The following is a 23,411-nucleotide window of genomic DNA, read 5'->3' as shown; positions in this document are numbered from 1 at the left end:
AGTGGCGGCCTGATGACATACACAGTACACAGGGTGTGTCTGGTCTAGTCCCAGTTGCAAGTTTTACTATTCAGCTTGCCAAATTAAAAAAAACAAATTCATTCACTTCATACTAATTTTTTTTTTTTTTTTCTTTACTTTGAAAATAATGAGTTAATATTTAGGAATTTAGTAAATCTAATCTTTCTTCAATCTAAAACCATTTTTGTTCTATTCTTCTGAGTAAATATTTTTATAAGCCTAATTTTTTTTCTATGTGTGTATTTTTAAAAATTCTCCAATGAAAACAGAATTATGTGTAATTATGAAATGACATTGTATTTAATTTCAAATTTGTAGGTAATATGTTGGTAAATTTGGTAATTATTGAGTTTTAAAATTTTTCTATAAGTTTTAAATGATTTAAAATAGAAATGTCAACATTACAGGCCCCAAGATTGTATCAGTCTATGATGCTTCTGCAGCTTCAGGGTCCAGTAGGATAATCAAATCTGTAGTGGCAGATAGCCAGGACAACTCTCAGGATGAAGAGAGCGAATTCAAGTTTCCTCCCTTGAAACCTCTAAATCCCACTTCGGAGCAGAGTCAAGACATGGATGCTGATCAAGAGGAGAGTGATTCTGAAATGCTTCTGATGAGGAAGGACAGGCTTTCTCCCAGTGAGATGACCCCTGATCTTTCTAGCAGCCAAGACACTAATGGAGAAGTTGAGTCTGACCAAGAGAATCTATCTCACACAAATAAGGCCTTAGAAAAAGGGGAAAACGGACAAGCATCCAGTGTAAAGAAGCCAGCCACTGAGTCACAACATTCTCTAATAGAAGATACATTGACAGTTGTAGATCAGCCAGAAGCTGAGCTTGACAAGGAGTCAGTTAAAAATGTTGAAGAGGCCTTCAGGCATGAGTCAGCAGAAGGTGACGATGACAGTGAGAAAGGACTGATGGTACTTTGTGTCTGTAAGTCACTTTACAATATGCACTTTGATCTACCAAATATTTGCTTAAAAAATAAAAAAGGTCTTTGTGCGTGTTAATATATATCTTGCTCAATCAAAATACTCCATCACTCCCCACACATAAACACACGCAACTGAAGAATAAGTCCTTGAGTAAAGATGGGGAAAATTATTAAAAAAAAATAAGCAGGTCAGTTGGAGCCAAGAATTCAGTCGCATTTTGAGTTCTTCTTTTTCCTTTTTTTTGGGGTAAAGACAGTAACTTAATTCATTTTATCATATCCAAGTCAAATAAATACTAAATTTACCAATGTGATGCTAGGTAATGTAATGCACATTTTAAAAAAATTCCCCTCATCAATATTTAATCGAAATCTTTAAAAACCTGAGAATTTTTAAAACGAATCTAGCCAACACATGTTTATTAGCTTTTGGATTAATTTCTTGCTTTGCAATAATTTTCACTCTAGCTGTTGACATTCTTTCACAGTTTTCAAAGTCTTTGTTGCTACATATAGAGAATCTTCCTCTATGGGAGTTTGTATTATAGAAGAAGAAGGTGTAAGATTGATAAGAAGTGACAGATATTAAATAAGAAACAATCGACAGAAAAAATTTTGTTTTCCAGTTCACTTTTTCTCCAATACTGCTTTCATTCTTTGAATCTTAAAATGCTGAATTACATAGCACTTATTCACTCAGTTTTCAATTTTTGTTTTGGTTAGCCTAAAGAAAATAAACATTGCCTTAAGAAGATTCTACCTAAAATTATGAGGTTCATCCATTTCTCATTTGGATATAATTATTTATTAGGTTTGGTCAATTACATGACCAAGATTATCAGCGAACTTCCAGAGCCATCTTTGGACAATGTCTTTAGTAAAGTGGTCAGCCCAAAGTCTTTGCTTGTGCTAGTCAAGAATCCCTCAAGTGAGATGAGATTAGCTGTTATGAAGGTCAGTGTTAGGATTTTGCCGCCTATTTACTAAAATAATTCTTAGAAACAGCAGGAAAAGAAAAACAAAATTTGCCCTCATAATATAAGAATTTAAAAAATGTACATAAACATCTTGATTAATTTTTTAATGAATGGTATCTAATATTTTATTTGCAGCTTCTTGGTGCTTATTTGACAAAAGCTCCTCCATCTTTGATTGACACATTCTTGAAAATGGATGGCTTTTACCTCTTAGCCAATCAGCTTCGTTCATTTCCTGTCAACAAGTATCATATTGAGACTGCCATCTCTATTCTATTGAGCAAGGAGTTTGCATTTGACAACAAGTAAGTCTTTCAGTTTTTAATATGAATTGGAAGAATTGATTATTTGCTTTTAATTGAGTAACCTTATGATGCTTCTACAAATGAGAATTTTGCAAAGATAAATGCTTATTTCAAACTAAGGATACACATGTATTATGATGTTTAGTTTTTTGTTTCAAGCCAACCCAGGCTAAGTGAAGTTGGGACGTTGTTCTTTCTTTGTTAGTTATGCATTATTTGCAGTCTTTATAAATCCTCATAATACTTTTATACAAAACCTTTTGAATTCCCTTAATAACCTTTACTGTACTGTATGTTAAGGCTTCAGCGCGGTGTTGATTCTTTGAAATATAACTAGGGTAGATCTACATCTGACTGGAAATAACACTGAACTCAAACTACTTCAGTAACACTGGCGAAAGGCCGAAACAATCAAAATATGTAGTCGACGCTGATGTTGGTCTTCAAATATATTTAATAATCACGAAGGGAATCGTCCAATGTCAGCTATGTCAGTAAATCCGTATATCTATTCTACTGCTCTACACGAAGCGTCTTCTTTGTAGCGTCACTTAGAGTGTTCTTCTTTTTTAAAGATCTGTCACGTCACTTGTCGCTAAGTAAAACTTTCCCCTTATTCCCGAAACAAATAACTAAATCCTAATCATGTCATGACATGTACATCTTTTAAAATAAACACTTTCACTACATAACTTATTTTAGACTGCAACCAATACTTACCAGTAAATATAGTTGTAGATCTTTTTTTCATTTATTGTGAATTTCATCAAATCTCTTATATATATATGTATATATTATTATATTGTTACGAATCTCACTATCCAGGCTCTCTGCAAACTGCACCTTACACCACCAACTTAAAGAACTTGACAACTCAGGGCTCCAAAGTAACGTAACACTTTAATAGTTGAATAAATAACAGCCAATACTGTACAATTGGCAACACGTACACTGTACAAATATCCCTCCGATAACACTGTTCCGCCGTATCAACTCTTGCACTGGCCTCTCCGTCTCGTTCCGGGCTTGCACTGGGTTCAACAGTTCAGGACTGACTTCACACACTAGGCTCGTTGTGTCGGACTCGATCACAGACCAAGATCAAGACGCTGTTCGTCTCAACTGTACTTGATAGTACTCCGCACTGAACCGTCGTAATGCTCCGTACAGAACCACACCGCTGAACTGTGCTGTAGTTGACCGGACTGTAGTGAACCGGGCTCTGAACCCCTGCCGTGAACCTCCTTTCTGAACCTTCTCTCGTGAACCGTGCTGTATTGAGCCCCCTTTTCTCGACTGTCTTGACTGCGTCGCCTCCGCTCTTATATAGGGTCCCTACTGGCCTTCTCGAACCGGACAGAACGCAGCTCGACGTTTCTAGGTGGTCAGATGACTACAACTCTCGTGACGCTTCTGAGCTCTGTTCACGACGTCGATCCTTCCCGAACCGCCGTTTTGACACTCGTCTCGGCTGACCGTCGTAGCTCGTCGCGGTTGACCGCTCGTCTAGCGCTGGCCTGGGGCGATTTGCGTCGGCTGACTACACTCACACCACTACCCCTCTCTGTGCCACCACCAGGTTTATAACAATATTGTATATATATATATATATATATATATATATATATGCAACATTTTTATTTCCAGTTTTATGATTGGAGACATTGGAGAGTTATCTGCTATTCAGCAGGCTGCCCCAGTTTTACTCCTGTCACTTCTAGAAAACACTGCATCGGACTCAAAACTGTGTAGTTCTTCCCTTACAATTTTATCTGAGGTATTTTTTTTTTCATAATGCTGTCAATAGGAATAGTGTAGTTTTTTTTTCATAAATATTTTTTTTATATATTTATTTAAAATTTTAGTTCTAAATCAGGAGACCAGTTTTATGAGCATTTATAAATTATTTTTTTTAGTAATACATGTAAACATTCTACATTTTTTTTCTATGCACATGATTTAAATATGGGCAGGAAAAAAAAATTTAGAGGACCACTTTGAGTGGTAAAGCTCTTTGAGTGGTAAAGTACTTTGCTTCCAAACCAAGGGTCTTAAGTATAAATCCTGGTAAAGACTGTGATTCTGAACTTTTGGATTCTTAGGTTGTCCAGAAGTTACACCTAAGTCTGATGGGTGCCTGACATTAGTTGAAGAAAGTAATTGGTCATTGTACTGGCCAGAAACATCCTCATTAATTGTCAGCCACAGAAACATATTCTTTTTATCATCTGCTTTTTTTTCCTTAAGCCTTGGAGGGGAGCTTAACTTTTATTTGATAATTATTATAATTTTACTGAATGCTCTGAATATTTTATTTTAGAAAAAAAAATCATTTTGTTTTACTGGCAATAATTTGTTAAATGTAAATGGAACCTATATTTTATGGGGAATTACATCAACTTTTTGTAATTTGGCTTTTAGCTTCTGGAGTCTACACCCACCATGAGCTCTCTTCTGTTAGACCTTGGCCTGGCTGAAACAATGTGCAATCTTGCTAGCACCATACAGAGACACTATGTTATGTAAGACCAGCAATATGTAGTATTGTACTGTCGTATATTTTAAAAAAAAGTCTTATGTAGTTGTCATTTTATTTGCTTACTGATAACGCCAATGCTTCTTCTCTTGCTGTAGTGATCCTAAGCTTGAAAATGAAGAGGTGATGAGAGGTTTGCTGATAGAAGTCCAGCGTGTCCTGTGTTGTGCCGCCACATCTGAGTTTAGGTAAGTTGGATAGACTGCACATTAGTGAGTAGTTCCCCTTTAAGATCTTGCGATCTATGGGGCAGATGATGTAAAGGTCATCTGTTTCTGTGGCCCACGGCTAACGAGGGTGGCATTACAACCAACCACCTTTACTTTTCCCCAAGTAATGTCAGGTACACATTAGAGCTGGCTGGACTCAGAGGCGCCCAAAGATCCCGAAATTAAATCAAGAGTCTTCACCACAATTCGAACCTGGGACCCCTGGTTTGGAAGTCAAGCGCTTTTCCGCTCAGCCACCACGCCTCCACATTAGTGAGTGGGATGTGTTTATTTGTTAATGAAAATAAAGGAATAAATTTGAATTTCGGTGAATGATTATTTAAATGTTTAGGCCACTTCCTAATAACTTGCCTTGTGAGGCTGAAAGCATGAACTGAGTGACATTAACTACTTGGCTACCTGAGACGGCCTGAAATCAAAGCCTTATGTAAACTAGAACATTTTAGTGAAAGATTTGATCAAGCTAGGTTTTGTTTTGTTGAGCAGCATAGAAACCGTCTCCCAGATTCACCCTCCCCGCCATTTCCACAAAAGAGATTGAACCAAAGCACTCATCTGTTTATCAACTATGCTGCTATCAGTAGCTGTGTTTAGTTATGCTGATATCATGCCACAAGCTTTTGCTGTGAAGATTTACAGTTTATTTTGTGAGATTAGATTGTGTTTAATGTCATCAATTTTTTTCCATGTTTTAATGTTTCTCAGCTGGATGGGTCCCTCCCATTTCCAGAATGTTGAAGAATTGTTTGCCTTGTTGAAGGCATTGGAAGACAATGAATACAGCCAAATTTCAGGTAATTTTTTTAATCAAAAGGTAAAATGTAAAAGACAAATAGAAACCCTTTTATCTTAATATTGAGAAATGATATTGTCTAAATCTGTATTTCAAAACTAAGGAATGAGAAGTCACAAGCTTTGAAAATACTTTTTACAAATATTTTCATGTCTGTGTGTGTGTCTTGTTTGTGTTAAGTGTCGGCTGATGTGTTGTGTTTAGCATGAGGTTTTAAAAAAATGTTTTATTGATTGAGATCCTAGCACCAAATTAACAGAAATGATAGCATATCACTTATTGAAAAGTTGGACAAAAAATTGAAGAAGAAAAATAAAAAGCAACATCTTTATAATTTGGACCTTTGACTATATGTGGTGAAAATATTGCAAATATAATGTTCTTTTACTTCAAATACTATAATATAGTATTTATTAACTTTATATACCAATATATTCCTTAATTTCGTAAACCATAATCACACGCATTTGTTTATGTTTCTAGAGTTCAACATCAAAAGGTCAGACACAGCAAGGGCTTTTCAGATCTCTCTAGTGGTGAAAATAATGGATTATGTAGAGAAACGCTGTGAAGAGCTCGGCTCCACATCTCAAGGCTGGATGACCTCATCTACCAATAGCAGCACAGGTAGTGGAGTCACATGCAAATTAATTGGGGTTATATAATTATTCACATGATGAACTTATTTTTTTTTTAGCATCAATTGTGTAGTATGTAAAAGTAAGTCAAATTCCCCTTCAGACCTTGTAATCTATGGGGCAGATGATATAAAGGTCGCCTGTTTCTTTGGCCCTTGGCTAACAAGGGTATCATATGGCCAGCACAATTACCAAGCGACTTTAGTTTTCCCCAACTAATGTCAGGTATCCATTAGAGCTGGGTGGATTTAGAGGCACATTAAAGATTCTGAAATAAAAAAATCCCAGGATTTGAACCCGGGACTGCTCAATTCAGAAGCCAAGCACTTTACCTCATGGTGTAGTATGTAGTGTTGATAATTTGTGAATACACTTCTTAGGAAAGGTTTCAGCAGTTAAGAATTCTGCCTATCTTATGGTGTTAATTTTGACTCCTAATTGAGATGCTGGAATATTTTGCTCATAGTTCTGTAGGGCAAAGATTATAGTAAAAGTTTCTATTTGCACTAGGATTAAGCTTGATAAGTGATTTGAATTCTCTGTATTTTATTTTATAAATACAACTTTATTGTTTTTCACTTTGTTTTTTGTTTTTTTAAAGTCCAATCTTAACCCTCATTGAACCATTTTATTCAATTAAGAAATCAATAAGCATGCTACCAACCATCCTGAGGCACCAATTCATGTAACTTTTACTTACTTAAAGATAAACAGATTAATTAAGAGTACATTTATGTAGTCAAATTTGTAAAAATGATCTCTATACTGGTAATACAGTAAAAAGGAAAGTAGATGTGTACATAGTCAAAGTAGATGTTACATTGCACAACTTGTAGGAGCCAACTCTCAATACTGTTTAGAAATATGTTTCCCTTTTTCTCCCTTCTTACTTAATTTGTGTGTGTGTGTGCATATAGAACTAAAACTGACATGTTTTTAGTTTGTAACATACAAATATTTCTTTTATACTTGGCATTCAAATTGCTGTGAATACATTTTTTTTCAAATTAATAATTAATGTTCATTAACATACAAGAAAAGTTTTACAAAATGTTCTCTGCAGAAAAACATATTTAAAAAAAAAATGTAAAAAAAAAATCTTAGCAAACATTTTACAGATGTTTGCTTCAAAAATATTGTTTCATCTTTTATTATGCTTCTTATTTTTAAAAATCATATCTCTACATTTAACCTTACTTTTAATTCAATGGTTGTTTAATGGTTTTGTTTTGATTACAGAAGTTTATAATGGTAAGTGTTTATTTTTAAAACCCACATATTTCAACCCATTTTATTTATTGTGATAACAATTTTATTTAACAGCCTCCTCTTCCTCCTTTACCAAATCATCCCCTCGCCCAGTGTCTCGCCATCAGACCCTCTCCAAGTCCTTCTCACCATCCTCTAAGCCAACTGCAAACACCACACCACAAAGCCAACGTCCTCTTACACCAGACTCCCATGTGATCAAAAGGTCAACCTATTCATCACCAGATATGATGGGTATTCTCTCTGGTAACTCTGTCTTTCATGGGGACAGTGGCGAATCATCCAGCTCGTCCCGTGGCTCCACCCACCCTCGTGCCACAGATAGTGAGCCAAAACTTTCTCTGCTGGAGTCGCTCCTCAGCCGTAAAAAGAAGATTATCTATGCTAAGGTCAACCAGTCAGATCTTCTGGACCGGTTCAGAAAAATTTTGGTTCTTGCAACTGATCTTGCCATTATGTACCGTAAGTAAAATTTAGTTTAACACTTTAGCAATTTAAAAAGTAATGTTCAGATAATAATTATTTTTCTTTTGATGAAGTAGCAGTCTGATTTGAAAAATTTAGCTAATTAAATCATTGTGTAATGTTTCTGATACAGATTTTAAAAAAAAAGATTTAATTACAATGATTCATTTTATTAATTAATAGTACACAGCTGCAGAGACAAAAGGGAAGTATTTGTTCCAGAGGCCAGGAATGAGAAATAGGCTCTTTCCAGAACTTTCTTTGTCAAGGTTCCCATCAATTTTGATTATCATTTAATCACATCCATTTTCCAGAGTTATTGCCTCTTGAGCCATCTCCCAGTTCCCTTTGCCATGGCAAAACCAAAGGCCTAGTCCCACGAAGGAGTCCTTCATAGTCCTACAATGTATAGCCACTAAACATGTTTTTTTCATACCACACATGCAATGAATCAGTACTTGGGGAGCCTAGTGGAAGTTTTGATTCCTATTCCCTGCGCTCCTAATGATTTTCCACATGAATGCCATGATGATAGCAGGAAAAAACCACATACATACACCTTCAATGAAGTCCAGTAGGGAATCGGCGCCCTTGATATCTCGTTGATTGTTAAAAAGGCTTTTATCCTACAACCAGGCCTGGACAAAGGGCTCTTCACCCCTGTCTGTCTTAAGGCTTCCAGCAGTGATGGCCATAATGACTGGGCATGAGGGGCCATACCACATACACAGCACACCGCCCCCAATCCTGGGTCCACTCGCTACAAGTGACCCAGAGCAGCGCTTACCATGGGGAGATTACCTCATATTCCTATACTGTAACCGCCACTGTTCTGTGTAAGGACCGCCCCACCAGCTTAACGGCTAGCTGATGGCAGCCCCCCTGCGTGGAATGGCGTGGCGGACTTTTTAGACTGGGGTGTGGGCTATTTGTTCCATCCCTACCCTGAGTGAGATAAAAAAAATAAAAGCTCACCCAGGGAATCCTACAAGGGCTTGGTTTGCTTCCCGTACTTAGCCTATCTAGTTCCACAACTAGAGGTTTCCATGGAGGCGCCACGCTGAGGCGACGGGTAGCTAGAATCCTCCACATACATACATACACCAGATGTTGTAATCATTTTGATTTAACATGAAACAACATTTAATTGGCAGGACCTTGTGCACAGGGAGGATTGGTAGTTTGTTGCTCATAGCTTATGATATGTGTGCTGAAAATATATGCATTGCTTAACAAATTTGTAATTGTCTTAAGAATGGAGTTAAAGATTCTTGTAACCAAAGCTTCTTTTCAATTGCCTTTCTGAACAATAATACTGTCTGGAAGAGATCTAAGCAGATGCAAATATAGCACATCTCTCTGTTTCCAGTGGCCTGAATGAATCCTAAGACTTGATAAAACTCCTCCATATTCCTTCAGTGTTTCACACCTGCCATAGATTGGCCCCTAGAGGAATGAGGTGTGAATCATGACAGGAATGATGTGGCTCTCTTTCTCTATTATCCCCTCTTCTCACTGACCTAAAAAAATTATTTGACCATAGCGCACTGAACAAGTTATAAGCATGCAATCTGCACCATACAAAAACAATTTTAAAAATTATGGAAATATTTTAAAAATGTTCATTATTGATATTAGATAGTAGAATTGAAACTAATATTTCAGGCATTAATTATGAAAATAATTATACCAGATTTTTTTTTACATTCATCGATAATTAATCTGATTATTACGTTAACTATTTTTTTTATAAATCATTTTCCACTTAATATGTGAATTTTATTTTTTGTAATCCTTGCAGCTAGAGAAGAGAAAATGCGACCCACAGAGGAGAGAACTCTGAATTTCTTGTCAGAACCTAAACTTCCTTGTTTGGAGGATCGTTACTTAAAGTTCCTGTTCATAACAGTCTACAGGTTCTATGAGCACTGTTTGGTAAGTGTACAGATTCTTTGAAAACTATTTGTTAAGTGTACAGGTTCTGCAAGTTCTTTGAGCACTGTTTGGTAAGTCATACATAAAACACTGAACCATAATCTTCAAATACAAAAACAAAATTTAATAAAATACTCTGAAAGACACAAAGATAAAGGCACATTCCTCGTCCCATATGCTAGGACAAATTTGTACAAATACTCCTTCTTCCCTAGTGCTATTAGAGCATGGAATGGGTTGCCTGAGCTAGCCAGGAAAACCAGTGACTTGGCAGAATTTAAGTCATTGGTTAATATGCATGACTAAATGCATGACGCGTAGGACGTAATCATCTTCTTTTTTGAAGTAACGTCTGTATTATATAAGATAAGAAGATAAGTCTACAGGTTCTTTGAACACTATTTATTAAGTGTACAGGTTCTGCAGTTTCTATGACCACTGCTTGGTAAGCCTGACAGGTTGTACTTGTTTAAGTCTCTCCTGTTGTCAGTGTCTTGCTCAATTAAAAAAGTAAAGTTCTCCTTTCATACATGTACTTTTCTCCAACTAATATCAGGTACCATTAGAGCTGGGTGGACTCTAGAGGTGCCCTCATAATTAAAAATGCCAATCTTCACCATGATTTGAACCCAGAACTCTTTGGTTTGGAAGCCAAGCACTTTATCACTCAGCGTCTCTTGCTCAATTAGTCATTATTTTAAATTATGAGTTGAAGTTCTGTAATATGTATATGATTGTACTTGTGTATTTTTTGAGAAATTATTTCTTCATGACAAGTTAATTTAAAGATATCCTTAAAGACCATAAAAGATTACAGCAAGTCTCAAGCTACCTGTAGATTCACATGAATTGATTTGAGATTCATTTCTATATTTTCAAATATTATGCCTGCATGCTGAGTTTCAATGACTAAATAAATGAACTCATCCTTTTGTTTCTTTCCTATGTGTCGGTAGAGCAAAGATAGCAGCAGCAAGAAAAAGAGGAACCCAATCAAACATGGAGCTAAGGATGTACTTAGAGCACAGGTTTAGTACTTCTTTACAAAGTACTTAATACAAGAATGAGTTTAATACTTGTATTTTTGATAGCACACAATCTTATTTGTCACAAAACTAACTGTGTCTGTCGAGGTAAAAAGTTTGTACACGTTATTTCTCCCACACCCAATCTCTGATCAAATTGAAATTTTAACCAATTATTTTTTTTACTTGACAAATCAAGAATCAATAAAAATTTTGTTAACCTATTAGACTTTTAAACTATTGGTAATTAATTATTTTTTTTATCAAACAAGGGAAAGAAATTGTATTTGACAGATGTGGTGGTATAAGTTGAATTATCTCCTTGAGGAGGCTTGAGCCTTGAGTTCGATTGCAAGTTAAACTTTTTTTTAATGCATTTAAAAAGCGATCACTGTAACATTTACACTAATATCCCATTCTTTCCCAAACTGGTCCAGACAAGTGATAGAATTATAGCACAATGAGAAAGCTTAAAGCATGAAATTGCCCTACAAAAAAAAAAAAATTGAAAATATATTTCTAATTGCACAGATTTAATATTGTTAGTCTATTTCTATATCTATTACACATTTAATTACATAACTGATCCAAACTAATTTGCAAAAATCCGTACAAGTGCTCCTTCCCTAGTATTTAGAGAATGGAATGGGTTGCTTGAATCAGCCAAGAAAACTAATGACTTAGCAGAGTTTAATTCACTGATTAACATACTTGACTAGATTGACACATGAAATGGGTAGGATGTAATTATCTTATTTAAACATAACATAGCATAATTGATACAAATACACTTAATATAAGCTTTGTTTTTTTGTTTTTTAAGTATTTTTAAAGTTTTCTCGTTAATTATATCCTTTGATTTTTTTGTCACAACTTTGTTTTTAAATTCAAAAAAAAATTATGTAATTATCAATTTTTTACAGTTTACCCGGCTGTTCCTGTGCATGATGTCCATCAAAGTGCACTTTGACCTTCGAGTCTTCACTCTGGCCTTCATTATGACTGAGCCTCTTGGACCAGAGGCTTTGAAAGCTGTGATAGCTGATAAGGCAGCTGTGAGTGACTGTACTGCATTTTATGTCAACTGCTAAAATAACTTTAGAATGCTTTTTTTTAGATAGAAATTCTGAAAAAAAAAACTTGCTTTATTAGTCATACTCAATGATGAATTTTGTAGATGTATTAGCAATAACATTACACAAAAAAGTACATAGTAAGGGAGATAAGACAATAAATGTCAAGTTACACAAGCCAGGGTATAAGGAGTTTGCATCAGTATTGCTACATTATTGCATTTTTGCCAGTGGAAAATTTCATATGCTTGGTAACAGAGCTTTACAAGTTGAAATGTTATAATAATTGGTGCTGGCATATGGTAGAACTCATTTACATTTTGTTTACATCAAATTTCATTTCAGAGAAATTTATGTCTAATATGCAATGACTAACAAAAACTTCTACAAAAACAAAGCAGGCAGACAATACTGAGGGCATAAAAGATTATTATGATTACTTAGAAAAATGTCCTCATTTAATGTTAGCAAATGGGCCTTGGCTATGTTTTATCACACTCACATGTGCATTATTTTAAGTTTTAATATCACTGCCTGGTATGGCAATTTGAACATTAAAAATAAAAATAAACTTCATAGAATCCTAAATGCTACTGGTAAAGTCATTGGCGAAAAAACAAACCTCATTTGGGCAGCTGTTTGAGACAAACATTCATAAAAAAGCTAAAAAGATCCTAGAAATAAAAAATCACCCTTTGGGTCAGGATTTTGTGATTTTAGCACCACAAAGAAATACTAGACACCAATACCAGACACAAACCCTCTTTTGTTCCCCTGGCAGTCAAATCATTAAATAGAAACTATCTGATATAAACTTTTCATATGTAAATTAAGAGTGAGTCTGGTGTGACTGTATATTTAGGTTTTCTATAGTTATAATGTTTTGTTTGGTGTAATTCACAAAATTGTAAGACAAATTTCCTTATAATAAAGATTATTATTATTATTTTATTTACATTTAGATTTAGCTTTCAATGTTATTTTACATATTTTATATTCCTAATGTCAATACTACATATAACAATCTAATTCTGGTTTAAAATTGGTATTTGTGTTCTACTGCTAGGGGACAGAACTAAGTCTCTACATTTACAATTTGTTGGCTCAGTGGAAGGACTGGCTGAACTCTGTGCAGAGGGAGCAGGGCTTCACTGTGATGCAGACCTTGAGGCGTGCTGGTTACACTGTCAACTCCCCTGACCAAATGTTGACACAGACCCAAGTGAACTTACTCATGGAGGTAACTTGGTCCCTTTTTAACAAAACATCACAAATTTCTATAATAATTTGCAACAAAATCTGAGATAGAATAGAAGTGACATTGTCAGTATGCTTCACAAAATGTAGAGTACACCTTCCAAGGTTACATCTTTAATTCTAATAAAATATCTTTCTGTTTCATTATTGGTTTTCATCAGTACTTGACTGGTACAATGAAGTAAATTTCAGTTTGAACCAAAGTAGAATAGAATTTATCATGTTGCTATTTTGAATTTCAAGGCTTCACAAAATTTACAGTTTCTCTAATTTATATCTTTTGATCTCCATGATGACCAATAACATTTACAATGCATACACTTTGTTTCCTTTTTGTTGTGAATTCTTCTGTGACTATGACAATATTTTAATCAGTTTTAAGGAATGACTTTCTCTTATTTACTTTTTGTACAGCACTCTTTTCAACCTGAAAATCAACTATGCACTACAAAAGAATGCTGACAGGTTTAAAAGGAAAATGTTTCTAAATTCTTTACTTAAAATCAATTTCAGTGTTGATTTTCTCAAATACATGATTACTTGGGTAAAAAAATCTTTAAAATAGATCCTGATAGTTTTGATGATACAAACTTTGTAAATCTCACAACTTTTTTTTATAGCATAAATTGATAGCATTAAAAGACAAAGAGCAATAACAGGCTTAATATGTTTTATGACCACTAGTAGCCAACTCTAAACTAAACATTTTTAATGCTAGGATGCTTAAATTGTCTAAAATCACAACAACAGCAGCATTGAATACATTTCAGGAGACCCAATATGTTTTAACTGAAAATTTATTTATGCAATGAGGTAATATTAAAAAGTTAAATTTTTATTAAACCCCTTTTCAAAACTAATTGAATTTTTTTCCCCATTCAGGATAAAAATCAAATTGATTCCAGGTACAGAAAAGACTTGCAGGTGTGGCTGCAGAAGAGAGATACAAGCAAAAACAAGTAATGTCTCTTATTTGATCTCTTTGACATTACTATTTATTCAGACAGTTCAGCATTATATCAACAGTAATATTTGAAATGGTGTAAATTTAATTTGTGGTTTATCAAAAATTTCAATGTGGTCACCACAATATTAAGCTAGATATTTCAATTACTGTTAAATAGTGAGGTGTAGGTCATGTGTCTAGAATGATGTAGGGGTCATGTGGCTAGGTTTCATAAACTGTTTAAAATCCTGAAAGAGGATTCAAATTGTAAAATTTAACTAGTGCAGAATTATGTTTTTTATGCATTTAAGACAGCCTTTCCTCAATACTCTTTGTCCTTCATTGCTTACAAATTGGATTGGATGAAAAGCATGGAGCAAGTCAAAGTAGTATGCTATAGATAACAGTAATAAACTATATCAATATTAATGCTTGGAAACAAGCTTCAATTTCCTTAAATGGATGAAATATAATTACTTCATTTATTGGCTTCCTACACTTTTCAAGATGTAATTTATATTCATGGCATTTACGTAAAGTCTTGTCTGTGACTGAACAGTACGATAAGTGTTGGTGCGATTCCTTTTAGTTGAAACATTATACTGGGGGGTGGGGTGACCAAACAGCATATATCTCTTTGGATATAAGACACACCTGTGATGCATCAGTATATGCCGAAATATAATTGGAGTTCAGTCAAAAGACAATCTACCCAATATTCTACACATAGACATCTAATGATCTAGATTTTTATTCTCCAACTTATTAACATTTTTTAAAAAAATTAAGACTACTTCATTCGATCACATAACTTGTATTATGTATTTGTTTTGGGTTTGAAGAGTCACCCAGAAGTTTGAAGCTGTGCGCAAACGTGTGACAGAGCATGCCATGAGTGTGACCCAGGATGTGACCAGACTTCAGATTGAGGAGAGGAAAAAACTTGTGACCCACATTAAGCAGAGCATGACCGCCCAAATCCAGCTGAAGAAGCAATGGCAGGAAGTGGTTCAAATGTTGACCCATGAAAGGTTAGTTTCGCTAGCTGCTTGTTCACTATAATAATATTGTTACAAATCTCCCTATCCAGGCTCGCTGCAAATTGCACCAAACGACACCACCAACTTAAAGAACTTGACAACTCAGGGCTCCAAATAACGTAATAGTTTAATGTCAATAAATAACAGCCAATACTGTACATAACTTAAAGAACTTGACAACTCAGGGCTCCAAATAACGTAATAGTTTAATGTCAATAAATAACAGCCAATACTGTACAATTGGCAGCACGTAACACAAGATTGTACAGATATCTCTCCGCCGTATCAACTCTTGCACTGGTCTCTCTGTCTCGTCTCGGACTTGTACTGAGCCGTTGTAACGAACTGTAGATCGGGAAGTTGTGACTGACTGGTCTCTGATACCTTCGCTCTTTATATAGGGTCCCTGCTGGCCTTCTAGAACCGGACAGAACGTCGCTCGACGTTTCTAGCTTCGTCACATGACTACATTCCTCGTGACGCTCCTGAGCTCTGTTCACAATGGTTATCCTTCCCGAACCGTCCTGTTGACACTCGACTCGGCTGACCGTCGTAACTCGTCATGGTTGACCGCTCGTCTAGCGCTGGCCTGAGGCGATTTGCGTCGGCTGACTACTCTCACACCACTACCCCCATCTGTGCCACCACCAGGTTTATAACAATATAATGTTTGACAGACATTTGAAAGAAATTATTACATACAAGGGGTGTTTCATAACAAATGTTTTATAGCGCCATTAAAGTCCCCGCTCATTTGTTTGTCATGAAATACATGCCCTGTAGATGTGGGGCTGCCCTGTAGATGCAGGCTGCCCTGTAGATGTGGGGCTGCCCTGTGAAATATGTATTGGAGATTTTCATACATGAAGACAATCTATAAGTAGCAAACTTTTGGTATATCCATTGTACAGAATACGGAAGTATTGAGACACGAAGTATTTTAATAAACCATAGCATAGAGTAAAGTCATTATATAATGGCAGCAGTGATTGTTCAATATGTTGTCTGTGGCATTGTTTTTGTCTCTTTATTTCAAAATTTCTCCCAAATCTTCTGTTTTACATTTTTAGATTGTTTTCTTTATTCCATTCCATTTACCACATTTCTTCATAAAGTTTCTTCCTTTTTTTTCTCTCTTACTGAATTTGATTGCCTTTTGAAATTCAAAGTATAAAGAGCAGATTACTCTGATTAACTTTTAGTGTTAGAATCTCCAACACATACTAGACTATGTGCAATTGTGTAAAATCAGCTACAACAGACTGATATAAATTTTAAAATTTGAAGATTTGTCAACTAATAACTGTATAAATTACAATTTAATTTTGTGATCTTAATACCACAAATATTACTGTTTTTTTATATTTTATTTTTGAATAATAATAAATAACCCACTTTTTTCTGTAATATTATGCTGTTGATTATACAGAGCCATTTGGTATGAGGCTGCATCTTACCCACAGTCCTGGCAACTGGATCCAACAGAAGGTCCTGGAAGAGTGAGAAAGAGGCTTCAGAGATGCCACCTTAACATTCCTAAAAAATTTCTTTTGCCTGAGCACCAGTACAAAATTGGTAAAAACAGTATTAATCTTTGAAACCTTAATATTGTCCAGATGTTTGTGTCTGCTAACATTATGCTCATTTACATTTTAAATTTATGACCAAACTATAATTTACTTTTGAAAAACAGGTTTTCAGACTTTGATGCAGTGCATTTGAAAACCTTCATGCATTGTCATATTTCATTCTACATGTTTCTTTTTCTTATAAATATCATTATTACTTTGTATAGAACTTTTACAAATTTAAATGCAAAGTTATAATAAACTTTCCACCATAACTTACATAAAAACAATTGTGAAGAGAAATTTGTTATACTAATAACTTATTTAGAACAAAAAGGTTGCCTTAACTAGACTTGGAAATAGATGTTTATCTGGTCATGTGATTTGCCATTTAGAATTAACACTCCACTTATTTAGAACAAAAAGGTTGCCTTAACTAGACTTGAAAATATATGTTTATCTGGTCATATGGTTTGCCATTTAGAATTAACACTCACTTTATTTAGAACAAAAAGGTTGCCTTAACTAGACTTGGAAATAGATGTTTATCTGGTCTTGTGGTTTGCCATTTAGAATTAACACCGCCAACTGTCATATCCTGCTATCCTGAAGTATGTTTGGGCTAGGATATGATAATCTTCACTGTTGAATGAACAACTGAAACTTCAATGTTAAAATAGAACTATGTGTAATTTCTTAAATTAAAATTCCTGAATATTCATAGTACATATAATTTTATTTATTTAATGTAAACATTTTTAAAAATTTCACAATTCCCATCTTTTGTTTTTGCTGTGTTCATTTTATAAGCATAAAAGAGATATGTAAACCAAATTGTTTTATTTCTTGCAGATGCTGCCAATGCTGACCCGCCACTTTTGTTCCTTTTTGAAGATGACTATCAGATGTCTGACTCAGCTGCTTTGATCTACAGGTTATACACAAATGAGAAAATTCAGTAAGTTGGCTGCATTGACAATCTATATTTGGTTAAACTGTGTAATTCTGTTTACATTTATATGACTGTCTAATGGTTTACATTCTCCTATGCTCTATCAGACATACCTGTAAGTGTATAGCAGTCTCACCAGCTAGTGAAAGTAAAGGTGAACTTCTTATAGGTAAGTTGATGGCTGTTTTTTTTTTTTTTAAATAGTATCTCCAACTATGCACAGAACGTTTTTAAAATGTTTGCACAGACAGTGGCCATGTGATAAAATGCTTGGTATCTAACCTGAGGAGTCAATGAGTTCAAGACTTGGGTTTCGAACTTTAGGATTTTTAGTCTATTTTTAGTCTATTCATCTCTAATGGATGCCTGATGTTATATGGGGAAAATAAAGGTCATTTTGATGTTTGATGGCCACATGACAACCTTATTAATCATTATCCATTAAATTAGGTGACCTTTTCATCAATGTCCCTGAGAACCCCAAAGTATCTAAGGTGAACTTTCATAGACAATACAAATAATTTAAAAAATAAACTGGAGGTCACACTTACTTAAAATAATTATGAATGACAAGTTGTTGTTTTTTATTTATCTAAGCTATTTTTTTTTTTTTTATACATCTGTGCTTTAATTAGATAAGCTATCAAACATTTTTGTTACATCCACTAAGTGCTTGAATTGGTTACATTTAATGAGTGCTTGAATTTACAGAATGTAATGAGTGCTTGAATTGGTTACATTTAATGAGTGCTTGAAATTATTTTTACATGAAATGGATAAATTAAAATGATACATGAAATGTGGAATACAAAGAAGGTACTTAATATGTTGATATAATTGGTTATTGTTCTTTTAACTTAACAGGCAGAGAAATGTCATTTCAACTCTCTTCTCTGTATTTCTCAGGTGAAGTCTGTATTTTCTTTGTGGCTGATGGAGCCATTACTGGGTCCAGCTACACACAGCTATTGCTGGGCAATCTCCACCAGCTGTCCATCACTCTGCCCCACACAGACATCAGGGAGCTCCATAAACGTTGGTACCAGCTGCAAGATGTTGGGCTGGAAATTTTCCTCATCAGTGGCCGTACTTGTCTCCTGGCTTTCCAGTCTATGAAGGTTGTGTACATTTCAAAAATATCTTTTCCTTGTAATATCTTGTAGCTTTGGATTTATTATGTAGTTTTGTAACAAGGGAAGATAGAAGGGATCAGTAGCACTGTATTATTGTTTCTAACTGTACAATACTATTGTAATGTCACATTCAGGAAAGGGATGATCTGTACAACATATTGAGCAACACGCTGGAGCTCCCCAATCTTGTGGCAGCTGAGACCTTGCAGACTATCCATCAGGGCTGGCTGTCAGGGGAGGTCACCAACTATGACTACCTGGTGCACCTGAACAAGATGGCTGGCCGCAGTTACACTGATCTCATGCAATATCCAGTCTTCCCTTACATCTTAAAAGATTACCATAGCAGCCGGCTGAACCTGAATGACTCAAATATATATAGGTAATGATTATAGGATAAGAAGAGAATTTGTTTTTCTTGTTTAGATGCCTGTGAGTCTGACATTTAAATGATAAAGTATTAAGTAATACAATGTTTTCCTTTGTTTTTGTATGTCTCAATTTTTGTGGGTAGCAGAAGCTCATAGTCTATGCAGTTTTTTAAATTGTATGCAGTTTTTTAAATTGTAAAACAACAGCTGCACTCTTCTAAACAATCTAAGTTATTTGTAGCCATTATTTTTATTTTCTTCTTCACTAAAATCCACACAATGTTTTTTTTTGTTGTCTCTTTAAAAAATAATCAGAAATTTAAGAAAACCTGTTGCTGTCCAACATGAATCAAAAGAAAAACGTTACAAAGATAATTATGAGGTGAGAATTGTTGGAACTATTAGCTTTTATTATTAGTATTAAATATTTGTTACATTAAAATAAAACAGCTGATCTTTTCTATGCAGTTGGCCCTTTTAACCAAGTAATAAGCATGTAAAGTCTGTACTGAGGGTCTTATATTCAAATCCTGGTAAAGATCAAGGTTTTACATTTGGTATTTTAAGAGGCTCTTACATATTATCAGTAGCTGACATAGAAGGTGACCCGTCAAAATAGCGCCGACAAAATAGCTCGAAATTTCCTGACAAAATAGCGCAAGACAAAATAGCGCTGACTTATATATGATGTATATAAAAATACCAGATTAATAGTAATTTAATGTCATGGGCATCATTTTTGTTGATGTCTCTATCTTTTTCAATAATAAAACATCTGAAATTATGCAATATTTGCAGAGAACGAGAGTACTTTAAATTTTATATCTTTCCCTTTTTTCACCTTTGATTAAAAAGTATAACTTGCTAAAAATAGGATCTTGAAATGTGGTGACCCGACAAAATAGGATAGGAAATACGAAAATGTGTTATAGCCTACTATAATCAGAAATCTGCGGCATCTTTCTTTAATCAAAACAGGGCGTAAGGAATTTGTATGACTATTGAGAGGACAACTATATTGGTCGCCAGAGACGAAACCGCAGAGTGAATCCAAGATTTCTAATAGCATAATGGAATGTTAGAGATCGTGTGCAGGACAATCTACCATGAACAAACAATTCAGTCGAGGGATGGCACCAAGCATTTCAACTGTCTATTGACAGTCATCACCCTAATGTGTACAAGTTAATCTCTCACTTCCTCAGAGTGTAGGAGAACACTGAGAACAAGATTCTGAGATACAATGCTGGAGAACGAAGTAAAGCTGCAAGTAAGACAAGGTACTTCCAACTTAACAAACGACTTGAAGATATATTACCATTGTACAGAAACAAGCAAGTGATGGAATTTCTACGTGACATTTCCTACAATTTAACTTTGTGAAAGTTTGTGTGTGTGTGTAAATTTGACAAGTATCTTTGCGTGTTTTCTAAGTACACTTTTATAATGTAAATAAATGGTATATATACTCAGAAATTATTCATTTTACCTTTTTTTTTTATTTTTGCTTATTTATGTTTTAAGATATCTAAAGTGTTTCCTGCAAAATGACTGAAAAATTATGATAACTTTAAAACAAACAAAAAATATTGGCTCTATTAATTTTTTACGATATCTAAAGTATTTCTTTCAAAATGACTAAAATATATTTTTTTATGCGCTATTTTGTCGGCGCTATTTCGTTAGCGCTATTTTGTCCGCGCTATTTTGACGGGGTTCCGACATGGAAAGTATAGTTGGTCTATGTGCTGTACACATTGCATCCTCTACAAGTCACACAGATAAGTTTTAGCTTTACCTCCTCTGCTTCAGACTTCTTGTTTCCCAGGCAAACTCTCTTTTGATTGTTGTCCTAAGTAGGATTGGGAAACCGAATAAAAAAAATGTATTTTCAAATTTTTATTTTTTTAATTTTTCACTTACTCGTAAAGTAAATCACTAAAATTGTATTTTGTATAATACAGACTAAAAAAATTATACATAGCAAATGATCAAAGCTAATTCAAATAAAATCATTTAGTATTTTTTTTTTTTAATCTCTTTCCAGTTTTTATGCCAAGAAGCCAATCAGCCTCACAATGAGAATGAAATGATGAGAGTAGCTCCCTTTCATTATGGAAGCCACTACTCTAACAGTGGCACAGTCCTGCATTATATGGTCAGGTTGCCTCCTTTCACTGGAATGTTTCTCTCATACCAAGGTATGTCATCTCCATTGTTTAATCACTTTCCTAATGTTTTGGTGGTCAGTATACATTTTGATAGATAGATAGATGAATTAAAAAAAAAAAAACTAACTAACTTTCTAGAGATTTCTGTTTGGCTTGAAACCATTGTGCTTTCCTGTCTGTAATGTGTTGCCCAACAGACAAAATCTTTCCACTTTTGTCAACTATTAATAATTTGAACTTTGGTTTTCTGACTAGTTTGAAGCCCTAAGTTTTTATAGAATGTCAATTCCAATTTTCAACCCTGAAAAGTCAATTTCATTCAGGACATAAGTAAGCTGAATGAGATTGTCAATTTCATTCAGGACATAAGTAAGCTGGATGAGATTGTCAATTTCATTCAGGACATAAGTAAGCTGGATGAGATTGTCATAAGTTAACTGGACTAAATGTTCATAATTTAACTGGTCTTGAATGTTTTAAGTAAACTGGACTAGATTGTCTTAAGTTTGTATCTGTTCTGAATTTATTTGCTTTGCTATTGGCAATTCTCTTTATCTTATACATTCATACCTTCAAGCTAAAGGGATAATTCTTAAGCTCATTTTTTTCCCAGCTTACGTGTATAGTCTGTATTTGTGGGAAGGGAGTTGTGGGAAAGGAGTGTACCTGGATACCTTTATGTGTTGTCTATTTATAGTAATGAACAAAATTAAATAGAAATGAAGAAAACAAATATTGAAGTATGAATTTTTAATATTTTTTTTATATAAAGTTTATTACCTATAAATGAGTATTAACAATGATTCTGTTAAATAGATATTGTATATTTCATAGTATTAACAATTATTTTGTTAAATAGACACTAATTCCATATAGAGTTATTACAATTGTAACTTCCTAGTAAAAATTTTAATGATAAGAGACCATAGTTTGTAGTTTGTTTTTATAGTAGTAAAAAAAAGTAGGTCACAAATAAGTCTGCTTAACTAGAACCAGGTGAAAGACTTGATTACTACCTTAAACATTCACCAAAGTCTTTGTAAAGGGCATACAAATATTATTCAGAATTTCAAAGAAACAATTTAATGTTGCAAATTTTGAAAGATACTAAGCAGAAATTCAAGTAGAAAACTTTCTCAAATCATTCATAGCAAGAAGCAAGCTTTTTTTTCCCAGCAAATTTCTGCATACAAAAAGCTCAGTATTAACACACTTGTTATGAATATTTACATTGTCATTAATATTATTATTATTATTGTTATGAATATTTATGTAAGTGTTTTTGTTTTTCTGTTTTCCAGACAGTAGTTTTGACATTCCTGACCGAACTTTTCACAGTCTAGGCACTTCCTGGAGATTATCCAGTTTGGAATCTACCACGGATGTAAAGGAGCTGATTCCAGAATTTTTCTTTTTGCCAGAATTTTTCATAAATAGTGAAGGTATGGAATTTTTTTCTAATTGAAATTATTCAATAATAATTGAAATTATTTATCAAGAAGTGATTATGAAAAATAAATCCCACACTCAATCTTGGATTAAGCTGAAATTTTCGCACTATTATTTCTTTTATATCTGACAAAGAATCAATTAAAAAAAAAAGAACTATTGGTAATTAATTATTTTGTTTGGTATGGAACCACGGAAAGACATTGTACTGTTGTGGTGAATAAGTGAATTAGTCTCTTTTATACTTTGTAGAGGGAAATAGGTTGCCGCTATAAAGTTTGAAACTAACAATACAGCCTTCTGTTTTCCTAAGCACTT

At 34.2% G+C, this 23,411-nt stretch overlaps 1 protein-coding gene across 8 annotated transcripts in view; it reads left to right on the top strand.

The window, feature by feature from the left end:
* Positions 1-23,411, top strand: part of LOC106069211 (lysosomal-trafficking regulator-like) — an 81,201-nt gene that overhangs the window by 40,353 nt on the left and 17,437 nt on the right. For 7 of the 8 annotated variants that reach the window (XM_056023889.1, XM_056023885.1, XM_056023888.1 and 4 more), the window contains 23 exons: positions 429-959; positions 1,772-1,914; positions 2,073-2,242; positions 3,890-4,019; positions 4,664-4,764; positions 4,877-4,966; positions 5,714-5,802; positions 6,285-6,428; positions 7,763-8,170; positions 9,975-10,108; positions 11,065-11,136; positions 12,057-12,188; positions 13,273-13,446; positions 14,346-14,422; positions 15,252-15,440; positions 16,879-17,024; positions 17,870-17,975; positions 18,077-18,138; positions 18,876-19,087; positions 19,237-19,484; positions 19,789-19,855; positions 21,521-21,674; positions 22,946-23,086. In XM_056023889.1, coding sequence (XP_055879864.1) covers positions 429-959; positions 1,772-1,914; positions 2,073-2,242; positions 3,890-4,019; positions 4,664-4,764; positions 4,877-4,966; positions 5,714-5,802; positions 6,285-6,428; positions 7,763-8,170; positions 9,975-10,108; positions 11,065-11,136; positions 12,057-12,188; positions 13,273-13,446; positions 14,346-14,422; positions 15,252-15,440; positions 16,879-17,024; positions 17,870-17,975; positions 18,077-18,138; positions 18,876-19,087; positions 19,237-19,484; positions 19,789-19,855; positions 21,521-21,674; positions 22,946-23,086 — 3,720 coding nt within the window. The remainder of the gene's footprint in view (positions 1-428; positions 960-1,771; positions 1,915-2,072; positions 2,243-3,889; positions 4,020-4,663; positions 4,765-4,876; positions 4,967-5,713; positions 5,803-6,284; positions 6,429-7,762; positions 8,171-9,974; positions 10,109-11,064; positions 11,137-12,056; positions 12,189-13,272; positions 13,447-14,345; positions 14,423-15,251; positions 15,441-16,878; positions 17,025-17,869; positions 17,976-18,076; positions 18,139-18,875; positions 19,088-19,236; positions 19,485-19,788; positions 19,856-21,520; positions 21,675-22,945; positions 23,087-23,411) is intronic. The other variant, XM_056023890.1, reaches the window with a different exon arrangement.

The sequence above is a fragment of the Biomphalaria glabrata genome, chromosome 3 (genome assembly GCF_947242115.1).
Source record: "Biomphalaria glabrata chromosome 3, xgBioGlab47.1, whole genome shotgun sequence".
NCBI lineage: Eukaryota > Metazoa > Mollusca > Gastropoda > Planorbidae > Biomphalaria > Biomphalaria glabrata.
The sequence above is the reverse complement of the archived record's forward strand: the minus strand, read 5'-3'. Positions and strand labels throughout refer to the sequence as shown.